This window comes from Podarcis muralis, chromosome 7, assembly GCF_964188315.1.
Source record: "Podarcis muralis chromosome 7, rPodMur119.hap1.1, whole genome shotgun sequence".
Lineage (NCBI taxonomy): Eukaryota > Metazoa > Chordata > Lepidosauria > Squamata > Lacertidae > Podarcis > Podarcis muralis.
The window spans coordinates 26,139,192-26,158,026 of NC_135661.1; the positions used below are offsets into that span (position 1 = coordinate 26,139,192).

General features: G+C 43.3%; 1 protein-coding gene across 5 annotated transcripts in view; it reads left to right on the plus strand.

Annotated features, from left to right (window-relative positions):
• Positions 1 to 18,835, plus strand: part of PRDM2 (PR/SET domain 2) — a 49,582-nt gene that overhangs the window by 22,819 nt on the left and 7,928 nt on the right. For 2 of the 5 annotated variants that reach the window (XM_028740583.2, XM_077931414.1), the window contains one exon: positions 18,718 to 18,825. In XM_028740583.2, the coding sequence (XP_028596416.2) occupies positions 18,718 to 18,825 (108 nt within the window). Of the gene's footprint in view, positions 1 to 10,953; positions 11,016 to 18,717; positions 18,826 to 18,835 lie in introns of those variants that run through there. The other 3 variants (XM_028740585.2, XM_028740584.2, XM_028740586.2) reach the window with 3 other exon arrangements.

Sequence of the window (18,835 nt, forward strand, 5' to 3'; positions counted from 1 at the left end):
AGTTTCGCCTCCCTCTCTCTCCCATCTCTCCCGGTCTCTCTGTGAAGGAAAAATCCAAGGTGGGGTGCGTGGCATGGAGTGGCATGAAAAAAGGCAAACTTTTTTTCTTCTTCTCTTCCTTCCTTACCCCCCCCCCTCCCCCAGTTCCTGCTTGTAGGATTAAGAAACGCTCCTAATACTTTCTCACTGAAGGGAGTGTCATTACCAGCAAGTATGTCTGTGTGACCTTCCCCCCCCCCCCCAAAAGCTCTGGTCCTTGCCTCCTCAATTTAAACAGCTTCCAGTTAAAGTTGTATATATATATATTTTCTCTGCCCTCTACCCCCCTTTCATTCGATCAAAGAGTAGAACGGTCACATCAATTTCCTTTTTGGGTGGGGGGGGGGGATTTGACAGTTCTTTCTCTGCTGTGTCGGTCCTTTTCAAACCAGAAGTTAGTTTAAACTCGAAGGAGAAAAATAACCCGCTGGCAAGTTGAGTTTTTAAGGTTTTCATGTTTTTGCTTTATCAGACGTGTTGGGAGAACGATGTGGTTCTCTTTTTTTAACACCGTGGAAGTATTTTTAGTTGCCTTTGTTGTTTATTGCACTTTGTGCCAGCAGATGGATTCCGAAAATGATTTCAAAAGATTTAAAAAGCACTGCATTTTTAAATTTTTTTTTTAAGACTGCAAAAAATTTATATTGCCTCTCGATAGTGTTAACTGTCATGAGTTTAGGTAGCAAATGACATTTTGGTGCATGGAGAATGCCAAGTATTGAAATCAGACAGGTTGCATTTAGGGTTTTATTTCAGAGTGGTGTTGAAATTTGGGTGATGACTCATCAAGACACGGCATTTGCATTTATTCCTTCATTATGGCTTTACTGTTTGCAGCACTGCACTAAAGAAAACTAGGCCTGTAGTTTGTGTTTTTTAATTTTAAATTTCTTATTGCGGGTGGGGCTGCTTTTGAAATTAATGGGAAGGAAAAGTTCAGTCTATATTCAGAGAGGGAAACAAAAAACAAGGCCTCCGTGTGTACATATTAAGGACATGTTTCAATTTGTAATGAATCAAACAAGTTATTATGATAGAAACAATAACAAGACAGGTGAGAATGAAGAAACTAATTTGTTTTGGGGATTGTAAGCAAATAAAATATTTCAGCATCATTGTCAATGAAAAATACATTGTTGTTGTTTTTAAAAAAATTAAATGTGGTTTTAGAAAGTGTCTAAAATATAGGTTTTCCTATTGTACCGCCGAACTTCTGTGATAAGATGTAGGTGCCTTTGAGTTATAACTTCTGCACATTTCTGACAATGATGGAAGAAACAGACTATTTCATAATATACTGTCCAGAGTAATTGGGGTTGTATTAAATTAAGTTTTACTTAGAGTAGACCTATTGAAATTAATGAACCTAAGATAGTCATGTCCATTAGCTTAAGAGGGTATGACTCTGAGAAGGACTAACATAATGTATGTTTATTTTTACTGCAGAAAATGTGCTTCTAGGCTTTATATATGTATCCAGTCCTAACAAGAAAGCTGCTGCTGCTCTTAATATTAGTAGTAATTAGTATTAGTAGTGGATCCACATTCCAGGAGCAATAATGTTACAGAGTGAGTTGGTGCCTTTATTTACTTCACACTAGTTTGGGGGGAAGGGCAGGGTGAAGCCAGCCCACTTGGCCATTGAATCATAGAAGGATCAAGGACAGAGACAGTCAATATGGTGCCCTCCAGATGTTCTGGACTCCAGCTCCCATCGTCCCTTGTCATTAGCCATGTTGTCCAGGTCTGATAGGAGTTGGAGTCTACAATATCCTCAGTCTGAGAACAAAAACTGAGGCTGTCATCTTATGTTCACTGACTTTGAAACAATCCCATTGGTCAGGTGAGCAAATCCCATGCTGGGAATGGCACCAGCCTTATTAGTTGTGAAGTTGCTGGAGCTAATCCAAAGGAAACAACGTAAGAAAAGCCCTGCTTGGATCAGGCAAGAGGTCCAGCATCCTGTTTTCCCAGTGGCCAGTCAGATGCCTAAATGGGAAACCCACAAGCATGTCCTGAGTGCAACAGCCTGTTCTACACTTGATAGTCACAACAGCTGGTATTGAGAGGCATAATGCCTCCAACAGGGAAGGTAGAATATAGTCGTTGTGGCTAGTAGCCACTGATAGCCTCGTTCTCCAAAGCTTACATAGCTACTGCATAAGACTGTTCCAGGAGATGGGAAGTGCCAAATGGTCAGGTTCTCTCAACTGATAAAGGAGGACTGTGCTGTTTGCACTTTGTCCTCTGCCCATGCAACCCAGTGGAAGGGGTCATTTTGTGGGGAAGGAGGTGCCAAATGGCAATTAGTCCCAGCTGAGTTGATTCAGCCAGCTTGAATGTCAAAAACTTGAGGGCTGCAACGCTTGGGATCAAAAGTTCAAAACAGTCCCCACTGAGTCCCCTGCTACTGCAGTGCTACAGCGTATGCTTCCAGTACTAGTCCTACTCAGAGTAGACCCATTGAAATAACTAGATGTGACTTACTGCCTCCAACTATGGAGGCAGAGCGTAGCCGTCATGACTGGCAGCCATCTATAGCCTTCCTCTCCATGAATTAGTCTAATCTTTCAAAGCCATCAAAAGTTGATAGCCATCACAAGTTCTGTAGTTTGCTATGCATGAAGAATTGCTTCTTTTCTGCCCCAGATCTTCCAATGTTCAGCTTCAATGGATGCCCATGGGTTATGAGAGCAGGAGCAAAACGTTTTGCTATCCACTTTGTTATGCTATGCATAATTTTATAATCATCTGTTATGTCACCTCTTACTCTCATTTTCTCTAAATTAAAAAGTCCCGAACACTGCAAACTTTCTTAGAAATGTGTGTTGGGGGAAGAATCTGGGAATAATTATTCATTATGGGGAGGGTCCCTTTTGCCACCCACAACCCTTGCAGACACATCAACCAATATTGGGCTTATAGGACAATATATACTGGGGAAGAGTCAGGTGACTTCCCTCTCTACTTTTATTTTGTCTTTACAAAACTGTGCCGTGTTTCGTGTTTTGTCTTTTGTTGTTGTTGTTTTTAAAAAAGAATGCTTTTGAAAACTAGGAATGGCTGCATGTGCAGAATCAGTTTGGTTGCTGTTTTGAAGCCTGGGTCTCCAACTGGAATTCAGCTGGAGTTGGGAGCAAAGGAATGACCATATCTGAGTGAATCCACTTAACCTTGGAAAATACATCTGCAGTTTGTTTCCCCGTTCTTTCCCAGAGTAACTAAATTAGAAGCAACTCCCTCAGAAGCTGCTCTGTGTCTCTCTGTCCTGTGTATAATTTCTGTTGCTGATGCAGCTATTAGGAAGTTGGGAAGCTGCCTTGTGCAGAGTCAGACCATTGGTCTATGTGGTTCAGCATTATCTACACCGACTTGCAGCGGCTCTTTGGGATTTCACACAGCAGCTCTTTGAGATTTCTTTCCCAGCTCTATCTAGAGATGCCTGGGATTTGACCTGGGACCTCCTGAGTGGAAATTAGATGCTCTACCACACAGCTATGGTTCTTCTCCTAAAAGCAAAGCAAGACTGGTATTGTCTACACTGACTGGCAGCAGCTCTCCAGGGTTTCAAGCAGGGCATGTAACCTGGGAGCTTCAGCATGCAAAGCAAGAGGAATGGTCCTTTCCCAAATTTGCAAGCTGATTCTCTTTTTAAATTCAAGGTTGACACTTAAGCATACCTGGGCTCCTTTGGGAGGAAGGGCAGGATATGAAATAAAATAAAATCCCCATGAGAAGAGTCCTGCTGGATCAGACATCCTGTTCTCACACTTTCTAACCAGTTGACCATGGGAAGCCGGTAAGTAGGTCCTAAATGCAGCAGCGGTCCCTCCATTTGTGATTCCCAGCAACTGGTATTTAGAGGCATAGCACTTCCAACAGAGGAGGGAGAAAATAGTCATAGCCTAATGAGACAGATAAAGTTAACATGTATTTTAATCTGTAATTTTAGTTTATAATGTATATTTGTAACTTGGTTTTATTCATTTATTAATTTTTTAAACTTGTATAGTGATATATAGATACAATTTTTTGTAAACATTAAAAGTTCTATTTACAACTACAAATTTTGTTAAATAAATAAAATATTGCCTAGTAGTCATTCTACTTCTACAGAGGCAGTGATGGCCACCAACTGGGATGGATTTAAAAGAGGATTGGATGAATTTATGGAGGAGTTACCAGTGGCTACTACCCTTGATGGCCGTGCTCTGCCTTCCCAGTTGGAAGAAGTATCACTTCTGAATACCAGTTGTTGAAACGCCAGGAGTGGGAGGGTTGCTCTTGTGCTTCAGTTGTGCTTGCAGGCTTCCCATAGACCTCTAGTTGGCCACTATGAGAATACGATGCCAACTTGGCTGGGCCATTGGCCTGATCCAGCAGGCCTGTCTTACATTCTCAGTATTGAGAGGCATACTGCCTCACAGTGAAGGTAATACAGAGCACAGCGGCACCTTCTGATGAAAATTTCCATGCCATTGAATGTATACATAACAATAAACTTCTGCCCATTACTACAGATAATAATAATAAAGGTAAAGGTAAAGGTACCCCTGCCCGTATGGGCCAGTCTTGACAGACTCTAGGGTTGTGCGCCCATCTCACTCAAGAGGCCGGGGGCCAGCGCTGTCCGGAGACACTTCCGGGTCATGTGGCCAGCGTGACAAGCTGCATCTGGCGAGCCAGAGCCGCACACGGAAACGCCGTTTACCTTCCCGCTAGTAAGTGGTCCCTATTTATCTACTTGCACCCGGGGGTGCTTTCGAACTGCTAGATTGGCAGGCGCTGGGACCGAACAACGGGAGCTCACCCCGCCGCGGGGATTCGAACCGCTGACCTTTCGATCGGCAAGCCCTAGGCGCTGAGGCTTTTACCCACAGCGCCACCCGCGTCCCTCATAATAATAATAATAATAATAATAATACATGTGCATAAAAATCCCAAGTAGTTGCCTCATGTGTGAAGCATGGTGCAAGTGTTATCTCAGACATCCAGTACACACACAGCAGCAGATGCTTGTTTTTACATACAGTGAGCATCTCTGTTTATTATATAATGGTGATGGTGATGATGATGTATTATTTATACCCCGTCCATCTGGCTGTGTTTCACTAGCTCAGGGGTAGGCAACCTAAGCCCCGCGGGCCGAATGCGGCCCAATCGCCTTCTCAATCCGGCCCACAGACAGTCTGGGAATCAGCGTGTTTTTCCATGAGTAGAATGTGTCCTTTTATTTAAAATGCATCTCTGGGTTATTTGTGGGGCATAGGAATTCATTCATTCCCCCCCCAAAAAAATATAGTCCAGCCCACCACATGGTCTGAGGGACGGTGGACTGGCCCATGGCTGAAAAAGGTTGCTGACCCCTGTTCTAGCTACTCTGGGTGGCTCCCAACAGAATATTAAAAACACAATAAAACATCAAACATTAAAAACTTCCCTAAACAGGGCTGCCTTCAGATGTCTTCTAAAAGTCAGATAGTTGTTTATTTCCTTGACATCTGATGGGAGGGCGTTCCACAGGGTGGGCGCCAGTACCAAGAAGGCCCTCTGCAATTGTATGCAATGGCCTTGTGTGTTCATGTTAGAAACCTTTTGGCCATACGCACTTTCCCAAGCTTACATAGAGCAGGCATGCCTGGCTGGGGGTTAAAAAGAAAAGTTTTCAGAAATGAATTAGGTTCCTACCATTTCACGACTTCACACAACACACAGTAGATGTGCAGAATTTGTGATGACAGCCTCTAGTTCAGCTAGCTTTAAAATGGGATTAGACTAGTTCAGCGATGTGAAGAGGTCTATCAACAAGCTGTTGGTTCATGATGGCTGTTGTAGGTCCTCCACATTCCTGGGCAGTGTACCATTGAATCACAAGTGGGAGGGCTTTTGCCTTTGGGCTCGGCTGCTGGGAATCCAGGAAGCATCTGGTTGGCTAATGCTGCAAACAGGATGCTGGACTAGATGGGCCTTTGGTTTTTCTGTAGCCCAGACACAGTAAGACAAGAAGGCAGCATGCTGCCTCTGAGCACCAGTTCACACGCAGCACAGATGGGGAGAGGCTGTTGCATGAGCTCCTGTTTGTGGGTTTCCTATGGGCATCTATCTGGCTGGCCACTGTGAGAAAGCTGGGGCAGGTAGACCTTTGCATGATCCAGCAGCATTCTTTTTATGTTCTTAGTCTTATGTTTGTCTTACATTCCTAGTCAAGAGTGAAACCTGGGTAAGAAAGCTTACCTCTCTTCTGGCCTGTTGTGGTGTGGGGAGATCAATATCGGGACCATAACTTGAATGATAAAGAACATGCAATTTCTTTTGAGGCATTTCCACCAGAATCCTAATATAAATCTTCCAGTTTCTGCTTGGATTCTCCCAGAACAGCTTGCCATGGTTCTGCATGGGGTATTTTCATGGGTCAAGACAGACTCTTAACGAAGTGATCTACAAGTCTGGGGGTAGTTTGATAACAAGCTATCCAAGCATACCGCTCTTCCCAGCTGGAACAACTGCTCCGTTGTATTCTGGGGTTTTTGAGGAGGGGGCATGACTTCGAGGAGAGCCTGGAAAATGACAATTATTCTGCTTTTTTGCTAATAGGCATACTAACAGGTGCTGAGGTAAATGTGTCAGGCTCTGAATATACTGTAGCTGGGCTCAAAAGATGTTGAAGGGCTTATGTAATCCTCCTGGAATAGTTCCATAAACTTCCCTCTGGGGCCTTGAAAACTTCTACGGCTATTCATACCAGCTTCCACAGTTCACTTTACAAAGTGTGACCAGGATCTGAAAAGCTGGTTAGTTTCCTGTGCCAAAGTGGGTTGTGGACTTGTTTCAAGTCTGTATTAAAAAATGTGTTTTTTTCCTCTCCAACTAAAGGCGATTTAAAAGTAGTTTGTGATGTGGGGAAGGGTCTGGAATCCCAGCAGTGCATGCAGTCTGTCTAAAATTGCTCTCTAGCTAGGAACAAATGAGACAGTCTTATTCCAAGGCAGTGTATGGGTCGGTCTAGCACAATATTTTATACTCAGTAGATTCTACAGTGACTCTCCAGGGTTTCAGACAAGTGCTCTTTCCCAGTCATAGCTGGAGATGTTGGCAGGATTGAATCTGAGTCCTCTTATATGCAGAACAGCTGCTCTGCCATGGATCTGCAGCCTATATTGAATTCAGTATCTTCCAGAACTGAATTTGTTCCTGAAAGTTAACTGGTTTTGGAAGATTCTGTAACCTAATACAATCTACTAGTGCCGTACATTTAGTTGAACGCATAATAAATTTTTAGCACTATGAAATGAGTTTACTTTAATTTTTATTTATAAAAGTATGCATGTACTGACAAGTCATCTAAAATATTGAGGTGGTGTGCAAGATATTCAGTCAAATGCAAGATCATTAAAGTGTGGCTCGTCAAGAAAGTTTATTACAGTTATACTTTGGATTACAAACGCTTCAGGTTACAGACTCCGCAAACCCAGAAGTAGTACCTCGGGTTAAGAACTTTACTTCAGGATGAGAACAGAAATCACGCGGTGGCAGCGGGAGGCCCCATTAGCTAAAGTGGTGCCTCAGTTTAAGAACAGACCTCCGGAACGAATTAAGTTCTTAACCAGAGGTACCACTGTATTAAGATTTGAGTCAATGTGTGTGCTAAAGGAACTGCCAAGACCGCTGCGAATTTCCAAGTTTTCACAGGGAAAGAGAAGGGAGAACTGCTATATTAGATGTATACCCTGCCCTTGTGTTGCAGTAAACCACAAACTGAAAACAATCACGCAAAATGAATAAAATATCGTATTAATAATTTTGAAAAACCTTTAAAAAGAGAAAGGAACCACATGAACTTTACAAACACCACTAGACTTGCATGACTTAAAACCAGCTTCTCCGCTTCTGCCACCTTGGTTCCTTTATGTAGGAACATGTGTGTTTGTGCATTTCGAAACATTCTCTATTTCAATTGATGCGGATGAAGAAGGACTCTAAGGCACGTGAGAAGCAAAAGGAGCCCGAGGTTGTGCTGTTCAGGTGCCCTCAGCAGCATATTGTGGGAGCAGTGTGCCCAACAGGCCCCTAAACTGCACCGGATGCCTGAGGATATTCTGTATTCTGCAGCCCCAATGGTGATGATCATTGAATAATCCATTCAAACACACTAGGAATGCTCTCATTACCACCTTTGCATTTTGGCTGTACAAGATTTGCCAAAGCGTGAATTGACTGTAGCAGTATGGTTGAATGTTTCATAAGAGGTTTCCCCCCACAATCCATTTTTACCATTTCAAGCTGTGATTCCTCGTTTTTTCTTCCTATTCTCTCCCCCCCCCAATCATTCATCTTGCCTTAATACTTTCCCACCAAATACCCCAATCTGATTGGCCATCAAAATGTATGGCAACAATTCAACTCTGAGAATAGGAGTTAATGGTGTAGCAACTTCATTTTTTTCCCCTTTTGGGAAAACTAGCAATAACATCTCTCTTATTTTAATGTCCGTTAAAAAACAAAACAAAAAGGATTAGTTTCAGTCATGCCTCTTTTTTTATCTTCTGACGGTTCCTTCATTTGTCAGCATCTTTTTTTCCCCACTTACAGTATCCACAAATTAATATGGTCCAGGTGGGTTTGTATTAGTTACGTCCCTGAGACAGGGATGGACTATATAGCTTATGCTATGGGTGTCATAGCGCTCCCCAACCCAAATGCAGTGAACTCTTGTAGATGCCCCTGTGCCTTGGATTCCCACTGCTGTAATACTTAATTTGTTTACTTTGCTAAATTTGCATATACCTTTTCACCTCTTTAAACAAATGGAGTGGGGTTCAAAGCAGCTTACAGCCAAATAAGAACAAAACAAAGCTATCCTTTAAAAGCAACCCAACGCCCCCTGCCCCCCCTCCTTGCAGTGAAACATAAGAACCTGAAGCATGCCCAAACAAAACTGTCCTATCCTGCTTCTAGAAATGCCAGCAGGGACAGAACTGAACAGGCAGCCTGTTGGAGGATGTGTCACAGCTCTCTGAGCAGCAACTGAGCAGGTTCCTGCTTCTCAAAAGCCAGCCTGGCCTCTGAATGCAGTGTAACTTGAAACAAAGCCTCTTAAACTGTGCAGAAAGTACTTGCAGGGAGGTTGTGGGAAATGCAGGGAGTGCTCAGCTTGAGTGCTTTGGCTCCTTTGCTTAACCTGTGGCATCTGAAGGCAGCCGTAGAAAACAACTTCTGGAGGAAAGCTAGGAAAGAGCCCCTGCTCCTTGACATCTTGTTTCCCCTCTTGTAAGAGCATTTTTTAAATATTTCATGCATTACCCACTTGCTGTCTATTGTCTAAGGGCCCACGAGCGGTTTTGCCACCTCCTGGATTGTTATTGTGAACGAGGCTTCAGACTCTGCATCAAAACCCAATCTGCAACTTCCAAAATTCCACAGAGGTGCATTTGACTGTAACCTCATTCTGACATCCCTGCTCTGGCTGAGTTCTGTCAGCTGCTTACATCCCGGTCACATGCAGTCATCGTGGTTGTAGGATGCTGCAAGTAGGACCAAATGAAGTATGTTCCACCTCTTCACTTACTTTTAAATACCCGTCTGCTGCTTTCCCACTTTTTAAAAAATAATAAGGTGCACTCCAAAAGTTTCTCGCATAAACAGCCCACAAACTAAAGCAAGATAAAACCAACGCTACTTTTTTATTTTAAAAAATGGCAACAAGTAGCACACACAGTTGATAAAACAAATGGATAAACAGCAATCAGTAAAACAAACAAATCAATGAGGGTAAAGTTAAGTTAAATGCCATTGAAGATGCTCTTTGCCACCCATCTAATATTTCGACACAGGGTCACCTGGAGAATAACTGGGAGTGGGATAGTATTAGAGACCACTCATTGTGTGCAAACTGCTGTTTCTACATCATTAAGCCTTTCAGCAGAAGGAGACCACTATTAATCCCATTTTACAGAGGAGGCAGTTGAAACCATGAGGGCATGCCTTGCTCCAGATTCCACCCAGAGAGACCTGGCTAAGTTTCTATTGCACCCTAGGTCCAGTGGGCTGCACCAACTCCAGACAACATAGGAAGTCGCCTTATACGTGGTCACAACACCGGTCCATCTAACTTAGCCTTGTTGACACTGTATGGTGGCAACTCTCCAAACTCTCTTTCTAGCAGGGTTTTCCCCACCTGCACCCCCTCCCTGCCTTACCTGGAGATTGAACCAGGTATGCTCTACATCAGGCTTCCTCAGCCTTGGCCCTCCAGATGTTTTTGGCCTACAACTACCATGACCCCTAGCTAGCAGGACCAGTGGTCAGGGATGATGGGAATTGTAGTCTCAAAACATCTGGAGGGCCAAGGTTGAGGAAGCCTGCTCTACATTGAAAGCTACATCCTTTCCCCATCCTTGTATCCACAGGCTATATTTAAAAAGAGAGAAAGAGTGAGGGCTGTGCACCAGATCCGGCCAAATCATGGATCACAGACAGCTTTGGGATTACCTGGGATTCAACCGGATTGGGCTGAGGCAGCCGTGGGTTGGCTCAGGTCCACCCAGAGGGATCTGGGGCTGTTAAAAGAGGGGGCAGTCTGTCAGCAAGGTGGGATGGGGAGCACAAGAGCCTGTCCGCATCTCCGTCTCCCCCTCGCTTTGCTGTTTAATTAGGATCTTTATTTAGGGGCTACTCCGAAGCATGGGCCCCAAAACAGATCTGCGCAGCTTTAGAGAAAACCCTCCACCTTTCCTTGTCTCATCCTTCTAATCTCTTGGCTATTTTCTGTTCCTTTCATGTGGTCTTGTTCTTCTCTGTTTCGACAGAGCATAAACCTGTTTGGTTCTACTTTTTTCTGTTTTCATTTTTTTTCTTTCTTTCACTGTTCTCATTCCACTTCCCCTGTGGTTTCATTCCTATATCTTTCTTGTTTAGACCAACTGGAGGATCCAGCCGGCGGTAGCGCGGGCATGTAGGACCCTTCGGTAAACCTGATGGTAAGTGCACTCACTCGTGTGCTTCTATCAGGCTCCTAACAGGCTTTGGGGCATAGCAGCCACAAAACATCTGGCAGGTGGGAATTGCTATTCCGTGCACAGGAGGCAACAGCATTGCCTTCTGCAGCTACAAGACAGAAGTTTTCAGCCATGTCGTAGTAACTGGTGTAGAATGCCAAGGACCCAAAGTTTCATTAGTCATGAGTTCCCTCTTCAAAGAGGGAGGGAAACTGAAAAACTTGAGTGACTTGTTTTGTCATAACTTGCTTGTGACTCTCCATGTTAAGCTGAAAAAATATTGCCTCTTTCTAGCTCCTCTGGTAAATACGCAAAGGGGGTTCTCCTCCCCAACTTTCCTATCTGGTGTCAAGATTGCCAAACTAAGGATGTTGATTTCTCTGCCTGTTGTGTCATTTAAATCTTCATTCCCCACCTTTTCTGTCTTCACCTGTGACATGTGAGAGGCAATTTGGTGCGGTTGTTAGAATGTCTGAACGAAACTGGATAGACCAAGGTACAAATAAATCCGCACTCAGCCCTGAAGCTCACTGGGCAAGATTGGGCCAGTCACACTTTCAGCCTAATCTATTTTGCAGGGCAGTTGCGAGGATAAAATTGGGAGTGGGGGAAGCCATGCCTGCCACCTCGAGCTCCTTGGAGGAAAAATGGGATATAAAAGTAGTAATAAATGAAAACTGCACTTGGAAGTTTGCTGATAGTCAGGAGTTAAAATGGAATGCCAATAAGTAATTAAAATAAATGCTGCATAGCAAGTAAAAATGGCAGCCACATAGATATGAATGCTACCTGCTCCTAAAACATGCTGGAATAGCAGTTTTTACCTGGTGTTCTGAATGCCAGTGGAGAGGGGGCAAACAAACTTCCAATATAAAGGGAGATCGCCTGGTTGAGAAGACTTCTTGTTGTTTTACTCAGCTGTAGCTATAATGGGTAAGAAATAAAGTAGGGCCTCTATTGAAAATCTGGCGGGAAACCAGGTAATATTGCCCAGGATGAGATAGTCCTTTCGAGTTTTACTGATTTATTTGTCAGTATTTATACCACCTGTCGATGAATTCCTCTGGGTAGTTTACAGACTCATTACAAATAGAAAATACAATAAGTAGTGTAAACTCAGTAACCCAACTTCATAAACCGGCACACACACAAAAACTAAGCTGAGGCCAGCATAAATGCAAGCTGCATCAAAATCAATACAAAACCAATGTCAAACCAACAAGTGAGCTGGGGGAGTGAAAGAATTTTACAAAGAACCAAGATAATATAACTAGTATGAACTAAAAGATCCGGGAGAATAAAGTTAACATAGTTTTTGCCAAAGAGGAGGTGATAAAAGTGTAGAAAATACTGCATGGTTGGGAGAAAGGGTTTCTTCCTCATAATCCTAGGAACCTGAGGTCATCCGATGAAGCAGCTCTTCTGCATGCTGTGATTTTATTAATTACTAGGAGAGGTCTAAATGCAGCTGCTGGGAGCCTGCAGTTAGGAGACTCTCAGCATAGCTCACAGTCCATTTTCCACAGTCCTTGGCCCTGTCACACTTTTCCAGTAGTTTGTAAACTCCAGCTGCCTTCCTCCAAGCTCTCTAAAGGTTGAAGTAGAAATAATCCAAATTCTGTTAAGTGTAAGTTGCCAAAGCAGAGTGCAGAATGTTCTGACTTGTGCAGCTTATTTCTTTTCTTAAAAAAAAATACAATATTTATATATTTCAAAAAAATTACAACACTTTCCAAATTAAAATCAAATAACTTTGGACTCCCTCCCCAGTGGTTTCCTCAACTTTCCAATTAATGCTGCATATTGTAATTATTCTATGCCTTATTTTCTCCACACTGTTTTCAGATCTAAATTTTACTGCTGTTCTTATTCTAAAGCTACTTGCCTTTTAACATGTTCACTTTTTTTTTTAACAATCTGCAAACAATTTCCAATCCTCCTTAAAAAAATTCCCTCGTCTTGATCTCGTAATTTTGCTAGTTAAACTTGCCGTTTCGGCATATTCCATCAGTCTGACTTGTGCAGTTTCAACGTTTTTACGCTATTGTTGCTTTCAGATCAGATACTTTGGAGAACCTTTTGGGTGCAGTATTTCAGGCTATCAGGGTCCGAAGGGGCATAATCCTAGAGAAATCGGGGGATATTTTTGGCTGGGAGAAAACGATTTGGCAGGTCTCACATTACTTCTCTGCGAAACACAGAAAAAGCCTGTGCAAACCAGTTTGATAAGTGATGGAAGTTGCTGAAGCAGTGGACACTGAAAAGCTTTGGACATTTCCGTTTGCTCCTAGGACTCTGATCCAGTGGATCTAAAATTACATTTGCTCTCAAGTTGTCATCCTGGCTGTTTTTAGTAAGCGGGAGCAGCTGCACGCTGAATCGCCTCTTCCAGGGTAATTCCGTGTTAAGGTCATTCAGGTCTAATTCCAGAGCGAGTGTTTGCAGCTAGGAGTCTCATTAGGAGACTTTTAGGTGAGTCACTTATCTCTGGTATTGTTTCATTTCCAAGCCTATTTATTACTAGAATTTTTACCCAACTGCTCCTCAAAGGAACTCCCAAGTTGCATGTGCTGTTTCCCTTCCCACCCTATTATAGCCTTACAACTGTCCTGCGAGGTAGGTCTAGCCCAGGGGATGTGGAGAACCAGACGTTGTTGGAATCCAGCTCCCATCAGCCTCAGCCAACATAATATATAATAATAATAATAATATCTTTATTGTCATTGCCCCCTCTCGGGGACAACGAAATTACCATTACATGGCCAGTGGGCAGTGTTGATGGGTCCAATAACATGAACTCAGCTCCACTTCACATTAGATTTCACTGCAGTGATTTGTTCGTGAGGCTGTTACAGGCAAATCAAATATAGAAAGTTGGGAATGCAGACCAGAAGCAAAGTACGTAGTGCAGAATGAATGGTGATGAAGGAAAGAAAGCAGCTCAGTGATCAGTACTATAAAGCAACTTAAGCCTATGAGAGAGCATCTCGGAGGAAGTTCAAGATAGGTTTGTGAGAGTCATTGAGAAGAGAATCAGACTTCCCATCAGTAAACCGGGAGCAGAGTAGCATTTACGTGGAGTTAGTTGCATGCCCAGTACTAGCCCACATTTGACCTATAAGAAGTACACAGTCAGAAGGGATAGAGATTTTCAAACCTGCTTTTGGTGGCCGAGTCTCCAATTTGTTTGTTTTTTTGTTGGTCATGGGTAGCTAAATAAAATTGTGCAGTGATCCACCAACCCTGCTTTTAGCAGACATGGGGAAAAGGTGAGCTAAGTTCCTCATTTTTCACCGGGCTTGTGTTTCCACATGCCTCCAAAACTCACCACAGCATCTAGGACACAGCCCCCTTTCTTCAGGCCCTGAAGAAGGGCAGAGGCTCACCTGCATGTGAGCCTATATATATATAGGGACGCGGGTGGCGCTGTGGGTAAAAGCCTCAGCGCCTAGGGCTTGCCGATCGAAAGGTCAGCGGTTCGAATCCCCGCGGCGGGGTGCGCTCCCGTTGCTCGGTCCCAGCGCCTGCCAACCTAGCAGTTCGAAAGCCCCCCCGGGTGCAAGTAGATAAATAGGGACCACTTACTGGCGGGAAGGTAAACGGCGTTTCCGTGTGCGGCTCTGGCTCACCAGATGCAGCTTTGTCACACTGGCCACGTGACCCGGAAGTGTCTCCGGACAGCGCTGGCCCTCGGCCTCTTAAGTGAGATGGGCACACAACCCTAGAGTCTGTCAAGACTGGCCCGTACGGGCAGGGGTACCTTTACCTTTACCTTATATATGTGTGTGTGTGTGTGTGTGTGTGTGTGTGTGTATACACACACACACATACATACACACACACAGACCAAAGTATTCCATAAATGGGATGTGGGTGGCGACAGAGGCTAGGACTTGCTGATCAGAAGGTTGGCGGTTCGAATCCCCGCAACGGGGTGAGCTCCCGTTGCTCAGTCCCTGCTCCTGCCAACCTAGCAGTTTGAAAGCACCCCAAAGTGCAAGTAGATAAATAGGTACCGCTCTGACAGGAAGGTAAATGGTGTTTCCGTGCACTGCTCTGGTTCACCAGAAGCGGCTTAGTCATGCTGGCCACACAACCCGGAAGCTGTACGCCGGCTCCCTCGGCCAATAAAGCAAGATGAGCGCCGCAACCCCAGAATCGGCCACAACTGGACCTAATGGTCAGGGGTCCCTTTACCTTTATTCCATACAAGCAAAAACTGGGGTGATGATTTACCAAGGAAAGGGACCAAAAATAAGTGTCTGTCCCTTACAAACAGAAAGTGTGTTCAGTGGTGCCTCGCAAGACGAAATTAATTCGTTCCGCAAGTTTTTTCTTCTTGCGAGTTTTTCATCTTGCGAAGCACGGTTTCCCATAGGAATGCATTGAAAATCAATTAATGCGTTCCTATGGAGACCGCCTTCAGACCAGGTCCAGGGACAGTCTGTCCCCAGACCTCTTCTGAAGGCTGGCGGGGGGAGAAGGACTTTTCTCCCCACCGCCAGCCTTCAGAACAGCCTTCTGAAGGCTGGCGGTGGGAAGAAAAGCCCTTCTCCCGCCGCCAGCCTTCAGAAGAGTTCCCGCAGGGCTGCCTAGGCTGCGGATAGCAGCCTGCTGCCCGGTGCGAGGCAGACATCTGCAGCTTGGGGAGCCCTGCAGGAGTTCCCCGTAGGGCTCTCCAAGCTGCGGATAGCAGCCTGCTGCCCCACACGAGGGGCGCTCTTAAGCAGAGCGCCCCTCGCGCGGGGCAGACATCTGCAGCTTGCCCCGGGAACACCGCAAGCCCCGGGAACAGAGGAGAAGCGCTGCGCGCCTTCTCCTCTGTTCCCGGACCTCCCACCACAAGCCTTCAGGACAGGTCTGGGAACAGAGGAGAAGGTGCGCTGCGCTTCCCCGCTGTCCCAGGAGATTTCCCTATGGGCTTTCGTCTTGCGAAGCAAGCCCATAGGGAAATTCGTCTTGCGAAGCCTCTAAAAATCGGAAAACCCTTTCGTCTTGCGGGTTTTTCGTTTAGCGAGGCATTCGTCTTGCGGGGTACCAGTGTATGTTGGTGAAATTTACATTGAGTTCATGCCATTAGCTGTGTCGCATCCTAAATTAGTCTTGAAAAATATGCAGTCTTTTTTTTAAAAAAAAAAGATAGGTCAGAATTATAAACGGGCTTATGTCTGCTGCTGATCTTGTTTCAGTTGAACGTGAAAAGATCTATAATAGGAAGGAGCTGAAATTGTAAGGGGAAAATCCCAATATTTTGCATTTCACTTGCGCGCAAAATTGTAAATCCTTACAATAGTTCTGTAAGGTGGGTGATGGTTATTTCCCCCTGTTTTTCCCATGTTAGACACTACAAACGTCTGTGCATGCAGGGATCCATGAGTAGCTTGCTGTTGTTCTCCACTTATGCTATGCTTTTACAGTGTGTGTTTTTCTTTTACGCAGTGTTTTATTGGAGAGTGTGTGTGTGTGTGTGTGTGTGTGTGTGTGTGTGTGTGTGTTAAGCAATATCTCCAGAAATTTGGAAACCAATTTGGTCACCCTAAACATATCATTTATATGGGATACTTAGCACCATATTTCCTTAAAAGTTATAGTAGTAATAGTGCTAGGTGTTGGAGGTGCAACCATCATGGCTGACTTTTTAAACAAGTATTGAGGGTGCCCACAGACCAAAGATTTTGGGGGACATTTGTTAAGTTAACCTATTGATCCTTAATTTGATCTCATGCTGTGCCCTAGTTATTTTGTTAAGTGATAATAATAGAGAAAGATAACCCAAGTGGCAGCAAAGCAGTGTGCAGCTCATTAACTGTACTGTAGTTGCAATTGACTGTGAAGAATGTGTGGGTCTTCAGAGCGCCAAATAAAATACAGTAAGAGGTGACAAAATTTTGGAAACTGGCAGAAAAGTCAAGGAGGTACAGTGGTACCTCTGGTTACATACGCTTCAGGTCACATACACTTCAGCTTACAGACTCCACTAACCCAGAAATAGTACCTCAGGTTAAGAACTTTGCTTAAGGATAAGAACAGAAATCGTGCTCCGGCAGCGTGGCAGCAGCAGGAGGCCCCATTAGCTAAAGTGGTGCTTCAGGTTAAGAACAGTTTCAGGTTAAGAACGGACCTCTGGAACGAATTAAGTACTTAACCCGAGGTACCACTGTATATGTGTTTAAGAGAAGGTGACTAGATAACAATTAGTTAAATTATATAAACTCACTGGCTTTCTTTTATAGTCGTGAAGGAAAGATTTAATTTAGAGAGATTTGGGAAGGTTTCTGTGCTGAGAAGAAGTGCATTATTGGAATAAGATAGTATTCTTAAATGTGGTACTAGTGGAACAATTTCTCTTGCTGCAGCAAAAACAATAAATAATGTTTTGGCACCTTAAATAATAACACATCTATTAAAAACAGCTTTTTGTGACGGTACTCATTGGTACAGAGTAACAACACCTCTTTCTTATTCCCATTAGCAGCCATTTTGTGCTGGCACAGTCAGTGCTTTTATTGAGATGAGTATCAGCACCACATTTTTACCCAAAAAAAAGAAGAACCCCAAACTGAATGCAGCATAATAAATTTTGTGGACAGCAGGCCACTTCATCAGGTGCATGATCAAGCATCTGCTGACATGTATGACACGAAAGCTTATGCCGTAATAGATGTGTTAGTCTTTAAGACTCCCTCTTGTGATTCTGGTAGAATCACTTTCTTGTTCGTTTCTGTATGCATGGATACAATATTTCTAACGTACTTGATAATGGTTTCAGAATTAAAAGTAACCAATATTGAAATTAAAAGAATGTTTAAAAAGAGAGGAACATGCAATGGTCTGAAGACCGTAATGCTTTTACTACATTTGAATGTACTTTCTGTAAACACCAACTTCATTGGGATACCTGTTTGGATGGCATACATAACCAAGATGGATGTATTTATTGTATTTTAAGTTTTAAATGCTTTACAGTATTATTCATTTTCCATATATGTACAACACATAATTTTCTTCATTTCAGTCAGTCCAATAAGAATGCCTATGTTCACAAAAAATGCATACAAATTCAATTATGTGTTTTCTACACAAACCTATGACTTCCCATCCTCTCCATATTTCTTTTATAATAAGCATCTTACTTTAATTTATCGTTATTATTTTGTAAAAATTCTCTTTTTTATTTCGATTTCATTTTCTTTCATATACATGATTTACAGAAATCATTCAAAGGCAACTACTGTGCTTGGATTACAACTACTTTTCAAATAAATTGTTCCATTCTAAAATGAACTCTTATCCGGGCTTGTCTCTGATTTATTTATTTTTTTGAAAGAGAGGCTAATTCCACGTATTCTGTCAGTTTGAGTAACCACTCAGCTCTGGAAGGAAGTTTGTCATTTTTCCAATATGGAAAGATGGATGTATTTATTGTACTGTGAATTTGAGCTGATGGTTTTGGTTTTGTGCTGTGGTGGTTTAGGTTTGCGCCCCCCCCCCCCCTTCTTCTCCTGTGCTTTTGTTTTTCTTTATGAAATGTGCAGTGAAAAGAGAGAGAGAGAGAGAGAGAGATAAACACTGCCTCTCAATTGTTTTTGAAGATGTTGCCTTTAAAAGAAGTCAAAGCAATGAAAACAAATTATCACGCCTTTTTTCTTTTCTTCTCCACCCTCTTTTTTTTTTTTTTTTTAAGGGAAGAAAAAATCCCAAGAGGCTAAAAACAAAGGAAAGAAAGCAGCCGATAAAAAGCAGAAAACTGTTTTGGATTTAACTTCTGCCGACATGAAGGAGCCTAAGGAAGGTAAGAGTGT